We start from the raw sequence: 10,910 nt of genomic DNA, 5'->3' as shown, positions 1-10,910 counted from the left end.
TATATATATATATATATATATATATATATATATATATATATATATATTGTTATGTACTGTATTTTAATAGATTTGGAATACTCTTTGTGTTTCTGGTGTCATTTATGATGTTGTTTTAAAGGATTAATGTGAAGCACCTTGTAACATTTGTTTAAAAAGTGCTATACAAACAAAGTATTATTATTAATATTTTAGTTTACGCACAAAGGCGACATTACCTCTACATGTACAGCAAGAATTAAGGGCTTAGTGCACAATACATAAAATAAAAACTATATAAAAAAGTCAGACATTCAAATTTCTACCTTTATATAATAAACATGGAATAGTAATGAAAATGTATGACGATGTTCATGCTAAGTCCTCAGAGTTTCAATTTAGTTGATAAAAATAAACACATTGAACTTTAAAGCCATACATATGAACAAAAACTTTGTTGTTTCATAAAAAATATTCTTTTTGAAATGATCTTTTTCCTTAATTCGTTTCCCACAATGCCTCACCACAGCTACCACCTGGTGGCCCTGTGGGTTCGAGCTCTGTGTGAAAAACACAGGATTCTTTATGAGATGAAAACTTTGTGTTGAGGAATGACAGGTGTTGTCAGGTAAACCCAGAGGAGGAGCAACAAAACGTCAAATCAAAGCTGTATGTTGGATCAGGCAGTAAAAAGATTAAACTGACTCAATAATAAGATACACACCTTGAGCTATAGATAAATTATCTTTTCCATTCTAAATGTGATAAATATGATAATAAAACATCAAAGGAGTAACAAAATGATATTTTGTTGACTGTTTTTGTCTTTTTCAGTTCATTGAAAACATCAGAGGAACACATCTGGATGCACATCATATACCATGAGCCTTTTATAAAAGCTGTGATTTTATTTTTCGGCTTTGATTTTAAACTTATGCTCTGTTTGTTTGTTTTACACATAAATCAAAGGTTACGTTTTCAGATTTAGCACTCTGCCAAGACGAAAAGTATTTTAGAGGATTTCTATCAATCGTGGTGTGATTTTTTTATTTTCATTTAAGCAGAAGAATTGCTTTTCAACTGGAACATGTACTTTTCTTTTAAGTTTTATAGTAAAAAAAAAACTGTTTGTGATGTGTTATTCTAGGGTCAAAACCCCCTCAATTAAAATAAAATTTTAACAAGTGTCCAAAGCATTTAATTGGTTTAGCATTTGAAGTGCTAAAAGTAACCATGATAAAGTTTTCTCTAAATTGTAATGTATTTAATACCAGAAGAGCAAACTGTATATTTGACACCTTTCATTGAAAATGTTGAATATTTCATTGTTTGTACAGTAAAAACAGCAACAGATCAGATTAAATATCAGATTGTTTAGTTGTGCTCGAGTGGTTTAAGTCCTATTTAACAGACAGAACTTTCTCTATGATTGGTGATCTGTCCTCTTCTTCAGTCTCTTTGAGCTCTGGCGTACCGCAGGGATCCATTCTGGGGCCTGTTCTCTTCTCACTTTACATGCTACCATTAGGACCTATCATTGCACGCCATAATCTGTCTTTTCATCTGTATGCAGATGATCTACAAATCTATCTGCCGGTCACTCCCAGTTCCTCACTCACTCACTCAGTTTAAACTCTGTTGCCAGCTGCTTAAACGACATTAAGCACTGGCTGTCTCAGAATTTTCTCCACCTAAATAACGATAAAACTGAATGGATTTTATTTGGTGCTTCCAGTAATTCATGCAACATCTCTCCCAGTCTAGGTTTTCCGCTCCCCCACGCCAACCAGGTGGTAAAAAATCTAGGAGTGGAGCTTGACTGTAACTTAAAGCTAGATAAACAGATCAGTTCTGTTGTGAAAACCAGCTTCTTTCAGCTCCGTCTGCTTTCCAAGGTAAAATCACTCCTTAGCCGTAGTGATCTGGAGAAGGCCATCCATGCCTTTGTGAGCTCTAGGCTTGATTACTGTAACGCCTTATATGTCGGTATTAATCAATCTTCTATCTCCAGTTTACAGCTTGTACAAAACTCTGCTGCTCGCCTGTTGACTAACACATGTAAATATGAACACATCACTCCTGTCCTTTCTTCTTTACACTGGCTCCCAGTTCAGTTTAGGACACAGTTCAAGCTGCTGCTGTTTGTTTTTAAAGCTTTGAATGGCCTTGCACCGCCTTATATTTCAGAACTTTTGAAAGTCCACCAGCCCAGCAGAGCTTTATGGTCTGCTGGTCAAAATCTGCTGGTGGTACCACGCTCAAGGTGCAAACAGTGGGGGGACCGGTCCTTTTCTGTTGCAGGCCCAGCAGCCTGGAATGCTCTTCCCTATGAGCTGCGTTCCATCTCTGATCTGGTTCTGTTCAAAGCCAAACTGAAAACATACTTATTTAAAAGGGCTTTTAATGTTTAACTATTAGTAGTTTAGTATTTATTTATTTATTTTATCTCTTTTACCTTCTTTTATTCTCGCTGTGTTTTTAATTTGCACCGATTTATTGTGTCATGTTTTTAATCTTGTTTTGTCTTGTGAAGCACCTTGGTCAACGCAAGGCGTTGTTGGAAGGTGCTATAGAAATAAAGTTCATTATTATTATTATTATTAAAAACATTTCATTTTCTTTAAATAAAAATGGCCTCATATCACTAGGTTATTGCTTTCTAATCTTCTAAGACTGACTGATAACTAATCACAAGATTGTGCATCATATTAATAAATGCTCATCAGCATTTATGAAGCAAGTTGAAAATTACTGAAACAATTAAACCGTTGTGCCATTAATGATCATAAATATTAACCACACCTCTTGACATGTTCGTATTTCATGCAATCAAATGCATACATTTAGTTTTCCTAAAGTTTCATCGGCACGTCGAAACAATAGGAAACGTGCTCTTGTCAAATATTTATGAAACCTAAATTAAAATAAAAGATGAAGTGATAAATAAGTTAAAACCATATAGTAAAGTTCATCTACAAAATGTTCCTGGAGGTTTGGATCAGGAGACAGATTTTACTTTATCTTTCACCCTCCAAGAAGGTTTGCTCGGGTTCGAGGTGTGCATGAGGTCATCATCTCGCTGCATGACAACCTGCTACAGTTACTGAAGGTGTTGCACAACACTGCAGGATGAAGTGATATACCTGAGATGAGTTTGCCTTGGACTTTGTAAAGCTCTCCAACTTGGCATTTATATGACCATCTTTCACACTGAAAAATCACCCCATTTCCACACAGAATAATAAAACATGCATTACATCAGGCATGTTCTGGTTTTTAGTAGTACTCACCACTTCTTACCTTTGCACCACTGTGAGTGTTCTGGCAGCTGTAATGTTCTGGACTGCAAAGCTCTGCAGAAGATGGTCAAGTTGGCACATTATCCAGGAGTAAAACCCACAGAGGATCCTCTCTGATTCCAGCTTTTCATTCTTCCTGCTGGAGCTCTCAGCCCTCTGTAACAACAGATTCTAGGACAGTTTCTTCCTTCAAGGCATCAGGCTCTTTAACTGCACATAATTTCTTGTGCGTTCACTCAATTCCTTCAGTGTGCACAGTTACTCGTACACAAATGTCTCCCATCTACCCCCACACACATCAGCTTGTTCCACTTACCACAATGAAACATTAGTTGAAGTTTTGTTAATTAAACTAAACTTTTTATTTGGTGTTTTCATGTGCAACTTCCAGAGTTTGTATGTTTAAGAATAGATATAATTAATTAATTACATTATTTGTTCACGACAACATAATACTTCTAATTCCCCAACCAGGTGGATAACGTCTTTGCAATTTTTCTCGTAATAGGAGTAAAATAATTTGTTTTGTTCATGCCAGATGTGTTTGTGCTGTGTGTGGTTCCAGGGTACAATCGTTTGAACTCTTAACACAAGAGAAGTGTCTCTTCTAAACAGTGTCAGATGTGGAAATTGTTCTTAGGGCAAAAGTGAGATCTTAAACAAAAAACATTTTGAAGTTCAAGATATTCAAGTTCTAAATATTTAAGCAAAAATAAAACGTATGTGGATATGTCACTGATTTCCAAACACCATACAAAAACATACTGTATTTAATATCCTACAAATAAGGTGGCACTTCCCCCAGTGGCCCCTCTGTGCAGTGCCAGTCCAAGCCTCCATGAGGCCCTATGCAAAATTTTGTTTGGGGCCCTCTATTTCCGCTAATAATATGTATTACTGCAATCAACAGTCACATGATCAGATCAGTCACCCACCTAACATATCATTGCAACTCTGACAGCTCTGTTTACATCATCCTATATCATCTAGTGCAGGGGGCAAACTCATTTTCATTTTGGGCCACATCAGGCTCATGAATGTCCTCAAAAGGCCGAACATGGCACAATGTATTGATAAAACTACCCATCCCTCAACCCCCTACCAATTATACACAAACACAAACATGCTAGCATAAATGTTTAGCTGTTTAATCGGACCATTCAAGGTCGCTAGCAACCTAATTCTCTATTAGCAGTTACACAAATCTTTTTGATAAACATTACATTACCAAGAGACGTGCAAACATACTTTTATCTTAGTTTTGTTTCCTCTTCTTCTTCTCTTCTCTGCCCCTGAAGGATATGCCCTTTTTTGCGACATTGTTTAGCCTACTTGTCTTCCTCCGGTGCTTTGGAAGTTTGGATACCACTTAACATTGCACGGCAGGAAGCTCATATTACTGGTGAAACGTGACATACTGCAGCCACTAGGGAGCCCCCAGACCAATTTTACACAGAAATTGAGTGTAATATAATCATATAGAACTCATTACAGAAAAAAAAAAATCCACTTAGGGGGCCCCCTAGTGGCCCCGGGGCCCTAAGCAGCCGCTTAGTTTGCTTATGGCTTGGGCCCGCCCTGCCTCTGTGCCACCCTCTAGAACCACCACTGCTCCAACAAAAAACCATCAGTGCATGAAGGTTGGGAGCAAGCAGAGTGATGAAAACACAACTGAGATGAGGGTTTAAATTTAAAAAAACGACAAGATCAATATAACATTTTGTAGACAATTCTGCACCAAAACAAATCAGTGAATTCATTTTGTTTTTAGTTTCAAATCACTCTGAATATAATAATATTGAACACTTGTTGAATGCCAACGGAATGGAAAATAAGATTGTCACAGAAAATGAGATGTTGAGAAACATTTGTGTGTGTTTTTACTGAGTATTCTGTAATATATTATAAAAAGCACAACTTATAGATCACAAATGGTCTAGAAATATGTACAGCTGAGCAGAAAACGACGTTAAAAATGTCTTCTTCGTCGATTTTACTTCTTCATCTTTTTCTTCTTCGTCGATTTTATTTCTTCTTCGTCGATATTATTTCTTCTTCGCTTTTTTTTCGAGTCGCTCACTCAAAGTGAGTCTTACAATATCAAGCATTTAACTTGTCTTCATAAAACGTGCATTTGTTTTAAAAGCCAGCGGTTAAATCATGTCGGGGTGGTTTCCGGGCGGGGGAGTTTGTCGGGACAAACACGAAGATGAACGGCTCGTGTGCTCCTGCTAGCTTCTTGATCATTGTCTCCATAGATATAAACACATCGTCTCTCCTGAATTTCTCTTTGAGCGCTCCGACTGTGTAAGGTGAGCAGCTTCTTCAGCCTATCGCCGTCGGACCAGCAGTCCGAAATCTCCATAGCTGCGCTCCGATTGGTCCGAACATCTCGAAAGATCCGCTCGAAGTTCGAGCAGTCGAACCGGGCCTATCACAGAGGACGGGTTCTGATTCACAGAGGACGGGTTCTGATGGCTTTATGGTCCTTTCTGTTTGAAACGAGCAGATGAAGCTGATGTGACTGAAGCCCCACAGAGCATCAAAGTCTGGCTTATGTGAGTTTCTCGTGATTAAACTTCCCACTGTTGTGTCATAAATGTATAATTACTGTTGTATTTAGGGTTCTTATCTAAAATCATTCTCAAATAACGGTGCCATTTTTATCTTTATGATTGTAGCTTAGTGTTGCGGCTTCATGAATGACTAAAGAGAGCCACATCCTGCTCTGAAAGGTCATCATGTTTCAGCCACTTTTTCTTTTTACTTTCAGGTTCAGGCGCTCCTTGAGCTGCAGGTGGATCAGAGACAGCATCAGTGAGGATGGGAGGTGGAGGCCAGCAGACGGAGCAGGGGGAGCCGGGCAGTGGGAAGGCTGCAGGTGTCTACACCTGGGAGGAGGTCCAGAAACACAGCAGCAGGACCGACCGGTGGCTCGTCATCAACAGGAAGGTCTACAACATCACTCAGTGGGCCAGGAGACACCCGGGGGGGTCTCATATTATCAGCCACTATGGAGGAGAGGATGCAACGGTAACTATGCTCTACTTCTCTGATTGCATTTGATTCTTGTTGTAGCTGGGTAAAGATTGTAGTTTTTATGTTTTGAAAGTGGTTTTGATTGCATTTTCTTCGTTCAACTTTTAGGCAATGATCTAGCTTTGTTTTGCTTTATGCAGCTCTATTCTATTTCAGCTTTTTAAATTGTACATCAAGTATTTAAAAAAAATATTATAGTAGGCTGTAATTATAATAAAAAATGGGTCGGCACAGTTCCCTCACAGCTAGAAGGTTGCACGTATAAAACTCAGCTGCAGCCTTTCTTTGTTGCGTTTGTGCGTTTGACGGGTACCCCAGTTTCCTCCCACAGATTAAAAACGTGCATGTTAGGTTCATTGGTAACGCTAAATTGTCTCGAGGTGCGAGTGTCGTGGGAAAAAAAGTGATTCCCAAAACCAACCATGTGTAAGTTCATCAGATTTATTTACAAAGCTTTGGAGAACCACAATCACAGAAGATCGATGCATTTACAAGTTCACACTTCTCAGTGCCTTCACCTGTCTGAAGCGCTGAGCCGGCCTGACTTCCCGAACAGAAAAAGTTAGTTTTGTAGAATCACCCCGGTGCCAGCCTTCAACCAGCCCCCCCTCACTCTGCTGAGTCCTTATCAACAGTGCAGCTGCTCACAGGGACACTCAGGGAGTTGGTTGTGAAGACAAAGACTCAACTCTAACACGTCACATTTAAAACTGTCTCTTGCTGTCCCTTACTGACCTCTCACACCAAGACTGATTATTACACAGGACATTTTAATATCATTCAATCACAGTGCAGGAGCAGAACATATGGAGCATGCGAGTGCAAGTAATACACATAACCTTGACATGAGTGAGAGTTGTTTGTCTCACTGTGGTCCTGTGATGGACCAGCATCCTGTCCAGCGTGTCCCCTGCCTCTCACTCAATGACCCCTGAAGATAGACACCAGCTCCCCACGGTCCATGGAAAAGCGTAAAAAAAATACATGGATGAACGTGACCATAGAGCCGTAAGACATTAACTCAGGGGCCAAACTTTTCCATATCTGCACCTGGTTCCAGAAACAAGTTGATTCTTCCTAAGAAGTTGAACATCTCTGGATAAATGCCACCACTTTTATTAGTCGACTTGTCGGTTTTAAATACCTGCAATGGCACGCTTATTGTGGTGGAAATCTGAAAAAATGATGCCATCCCTTTTCTGACACCTACAATCCATCTGTTACATACTTTACCACAACGTTGGTCTCTAATCCTTAACGCCCCCTCCTCTTGTGAAAAGTAGCTGTTGGCAGATGCATGCATGAGTGTGACCTTTGCCCAGTATTTTTACATGGCCTGTAATAAAACACATCACCTCATGCTGTAATAGTAAATATCTCCAAATGTCATCCTGACTTTTAATTGGGATCACCTGCACTTCAATTATGGACATAAAATTTATAGATTTATAAGCTGAGAGAAATATAGTTGTTGTATCATTAATATGTATTTGTAATATTTAGTCACTGTGTACATAAATCATGAGAATTTTTTACTTCTTTCTGCACCCTTTTCATTCAGTGTTCTTTTTTTTGATGAATTTGTTTTGTTTATTTTATTTCTTTTAAATGAATTAATAAATTAATAAATAAATATAAAAAAATATTACATACAACATGTAACATACTTGCTAAAATATAATGATTTCTTTAACTTTTGACCTTTATAGTTCATTTTATTTTTCTCAAGTAAAACATCTTTACTAAAGATATGGTTTAAGTTTATTTTTAAAAACATACATTTAAACTTTTGCTAGCACGTCCGATTTTATATTCGTATTTGCTTAATTCACGGGATTTCTTCGTTTGTTTCCAGGAGGCGTTCACTGCTTTTCATCCTGATCCAAAGTTGGTGCAGAAGTTTCTGAAGCCTCTGCTGGTTGGAGAGTTGGCACCAACAGAACCGAGTCACGACGGGAAGAAAAACGTGAGTTTTTAAATCACGTTCTAGGAACGTTCATCTCTTACATGTGCAATGTACGCACATGTGACGGAAACAAATGTGACAGCGATCTAGCACCTTTACAGCTTTCATCTCCTCTGCAGGTGAGAATCATCCAGGATTTTGAAGATTTACGAGAACAAGTGGAGAAAGAGGGTCTTTTCCGTGCTCGGCCTCTGTTCTTCTGCCTCCACCTGGGTCACATCCTGCTGCTGGAGGCCCTCGCCTGGCTCATGGTTTCATACTGGGGGACGAGCTGGATGCTGACATTACTGTGTGCAGTGATGCTGGCAACATCACAGGTACTTTGATAATAAATGTAACTGTTCTTGTTGTAGGAGATCCTCAAGAAAATCTCACTTATTCATCATCTCCTCACTAGTCTCAGGCCGGATGGCTGCAGCACGACTTTGGTCACCTGTCTGTCTTCAAGAAGTCCAAGTGGAATCACCTGGTGCACAAGTTTGTCATCGGACATTTGAAGGTAACATTCTAAAATTTAAGAAGTGAGTCCTGTAACGTTTACGCTGATGCTAAAAGATTTCTTCTCAACAGGGAGCTTCAGCCAACTGGTGGAATCATCGACATTTCCAGCATCACGCCAAACCCAACACCTTCAGGAAAGACCCTGACATCTACATGTTGGACATCTTTGTACTTGGAAACACTCAGCCTGTGGAGGCGAGTAGAGTCGGGAAGACAGATTTTTAAACCCTTACATATTCATACAACCTAATGACTCACTGCTTTGTTGTTTTTCTTACAGTACGGCATAAAAAAGATTAAATACATGCCCTACAATTACCAACATCATTATTTCCATCTTGGTATGTCTGGTTTAAGACATTAAAAATAACACATGACTTTCTTTTTTGCACTGATTTATAATTCTTTCTGTTTCAGTGGCACCTCCTCTACTTATTCCTGTTTTCTACAACTTTAACATCATGAAGACCATGATCACTCATCGTGACTGGGTGGTAAGGCTTTGTGTTGTACAGCTCTAAACATTGAAAACATTATGACAGAAAAGTGTAAATACATTATTTTATGTCAAACTATGACACGTATGAGTCATGATCCTTCAGGGGAAGAAAAATAAATAAATAATGACCTTTTCTTTTTGAAGGATCTAGCTTGGGCCATGACATACTACGTCCGCTACTTCTACTGTTATATACCTCTCTACGGCCTGTGGGGCTCGTTGGGACTCATGTTTTTTGTCAGGTAAATGGGCCCAAGTTGAACTAGTAAAATTAGCATTTCCTGCAAAAATTCAGCTAAATTTAGCTGAAACCTGCTGAAGAAGCTGAAACTAAGCTGCGATTTTTCAATCGCTGAACTGTCTATTTGTTTAATATGAACAGAGGAAAATGTAGCCAAAAATAGTTTAAAAGTCTGGCAAACAGAAGGAGAATAAAATCAAACGGTTATCAAATTAGAGCCATCTAAAGGAACGGGTGACCTTGACCTTTGACCCCATGGCCTTCCACGAAATCAATAGGAGTCATCATGCTGAAATTTTGAAAGATGAAGTTGCAAGAAGTACAAAAATAAAAGAAGAAAAAAAAATAGGCAGAAAAAGGTTGAAATTAAGTTAAAAAAAAATCAAGAATCTGCAGAAAAGCAGTAACTATCAAAAAATAAGCTTAAGCTAGTTAAAAGTCAGAAATAGCAAAGTGCTAGTAAAAAAAAAGCACCATAAAGCTAGCTTCAAAACAGAAAAAAATCAAATAAATTATTAGCTAAGAACCAGAAGCAGCAAAATGTTGTCACAAATAAAGAGAGCTATAGAGCAAGAAATAGTGAAACTGGTAAATCCAGTTTATCGCAGTAAAATGTAACCATGAAATCAATAGAGAGCGTTGTTGACCCACGTCCAGCTGTCAAGACTGAGATTTTGATGTGAAAGAGTTCCCAGTTTAGAGCTATTTAAAGAAAGGAGTGACCTTTAAGTATAAGTGCTGCAGTAATAATAATAATAATAATAATGTCATCACAATGTCAGCACTGTATGTTTCCATACAATGGCGAAATTAGTCTCTGCATTTAACCCATCCACCACCAGGTGGTGCAGTGGGCAGCTATTGAAAGCACCCGGGAGTAAGTGTCGTCATCGTATGTTTCCATACAATGACGACATCAGTTCTCTGCATTTGACCCATCACACCTGAGATACACCCAGGTGGAGCAGTTAGGGACTGGGTGTCTTGCTCAAGGACACCACGACATGTGGGCATGGCAGGGAGTCGAACTGCAAAGTCAGCTGCTCTACCTCTACACCATCTTGACCTTGACCTTTGACCCATGACCTTAAAATCCATAAGTAAAATCCATCACTTTAAAGGTTAAATTAAAGGAAAACAAGCTAAAACTAGCAGAAAAACAGCTGAATAGTAGGTGAAAGGCAATAAAAAATGAAAATAACAAAAAGAAGCTGAAGGGAGCATAAAAAGCTAAATTAGCAGAATTAAGTTAAAAACAACAGAGCAACAAAAACACTGTAAATCAAACCCAGTCTTGACCAATGAGAAGCAGGACTGATGGTTCTCACAGTTCAAGAACAGCTGAACCAGCCTAAAACGGCTAAGGAGAAGCTGTAAAAAGCTGAA

General features: G+C 38.7%; 2 protein-coding genes across 2 annotated transcripts in view; one reads left to right on the top strand and one right to left on the bottom strand.

Moving 5' to 3' along the window:
- Window positions 1-1,466, bottom strand: part of LOC119416460 (fatty acid desaturase 2) — an 11,607-nt gene extending 10,141 nt beyond the window's left edge. Inside the window, exon 1 of the mRNA XM_037683695.1 lies at window positions 1,398-1,466. Coding sequence (XP_037539623.1) covers window positions 1,398-1,466 — 69 coding nt within the window. The remainder of the gene's footprint in view (window positions 1-1,397) is intronic.
- A 4,260-nt stretch (window positions 1,467-5,726) lies between these two features.
- Window positions 5,727-10,910, top strand: part of LOC119416317 (fatty acid desaturase 2) — a 9,270-nt gene continuing 4,086 nt past the window's right edge. Inside the window, exons 1-9 of the mRNA XM_037683545.1 lie at window positions 5,727-5,836; window positions 6,052-6,311; window positions 8,173-8,283; window positions 8,403-8,600; window positions 8,681-8,782; window positions 8,854-8,979; window positions 9,065-9,125; window positions 9,202-9,278; window positions 9,428-9,525. Coding sequence (XP_037539473.1) covers window positions 6,102-6,311; window positions 8,173-8,283; window positions 8,403-8,600; window positions 8,681-8,782; window positions 8,854-8,979; window positions 9,065-9,125; window positions 9,202-9,278; window positions 9,428-9,525 — 983 coding nt within the window. The 5' untranslated portion in view covers window positions 5,727-5,836; window positions 6,052-6,101. The remainder of the gene's footprint in view (window positions 5,837-6,051; window positions 6,312-8,172; window positions 8,284-8,402; window positions 8,601-8,680; window positions 8,783-8,853; window positions 8,980-9,064; window positions 9,126-9,201; window positions 9,279-9,427; window positions 9,526-10,910) is intronic.

This window comes from Nematolebias whitei, chromosome 10 (assembly GCF_014905685.2).
Source record: "Nematolebias whitei isolate Nwh7 chromosome 10, NemWhi1, whole genome shotgun sequence".
Classification (NCBI taxonomy): Eukaryota; Metazoa; Chordata; class Actinopteri; order Cyprinodontiformes; family Rivulidae; genus Nematolebias; species Nematolebias whitei.
This window is presented reverse-complemented; position numbering and strand designations above follow the sequence as displayed.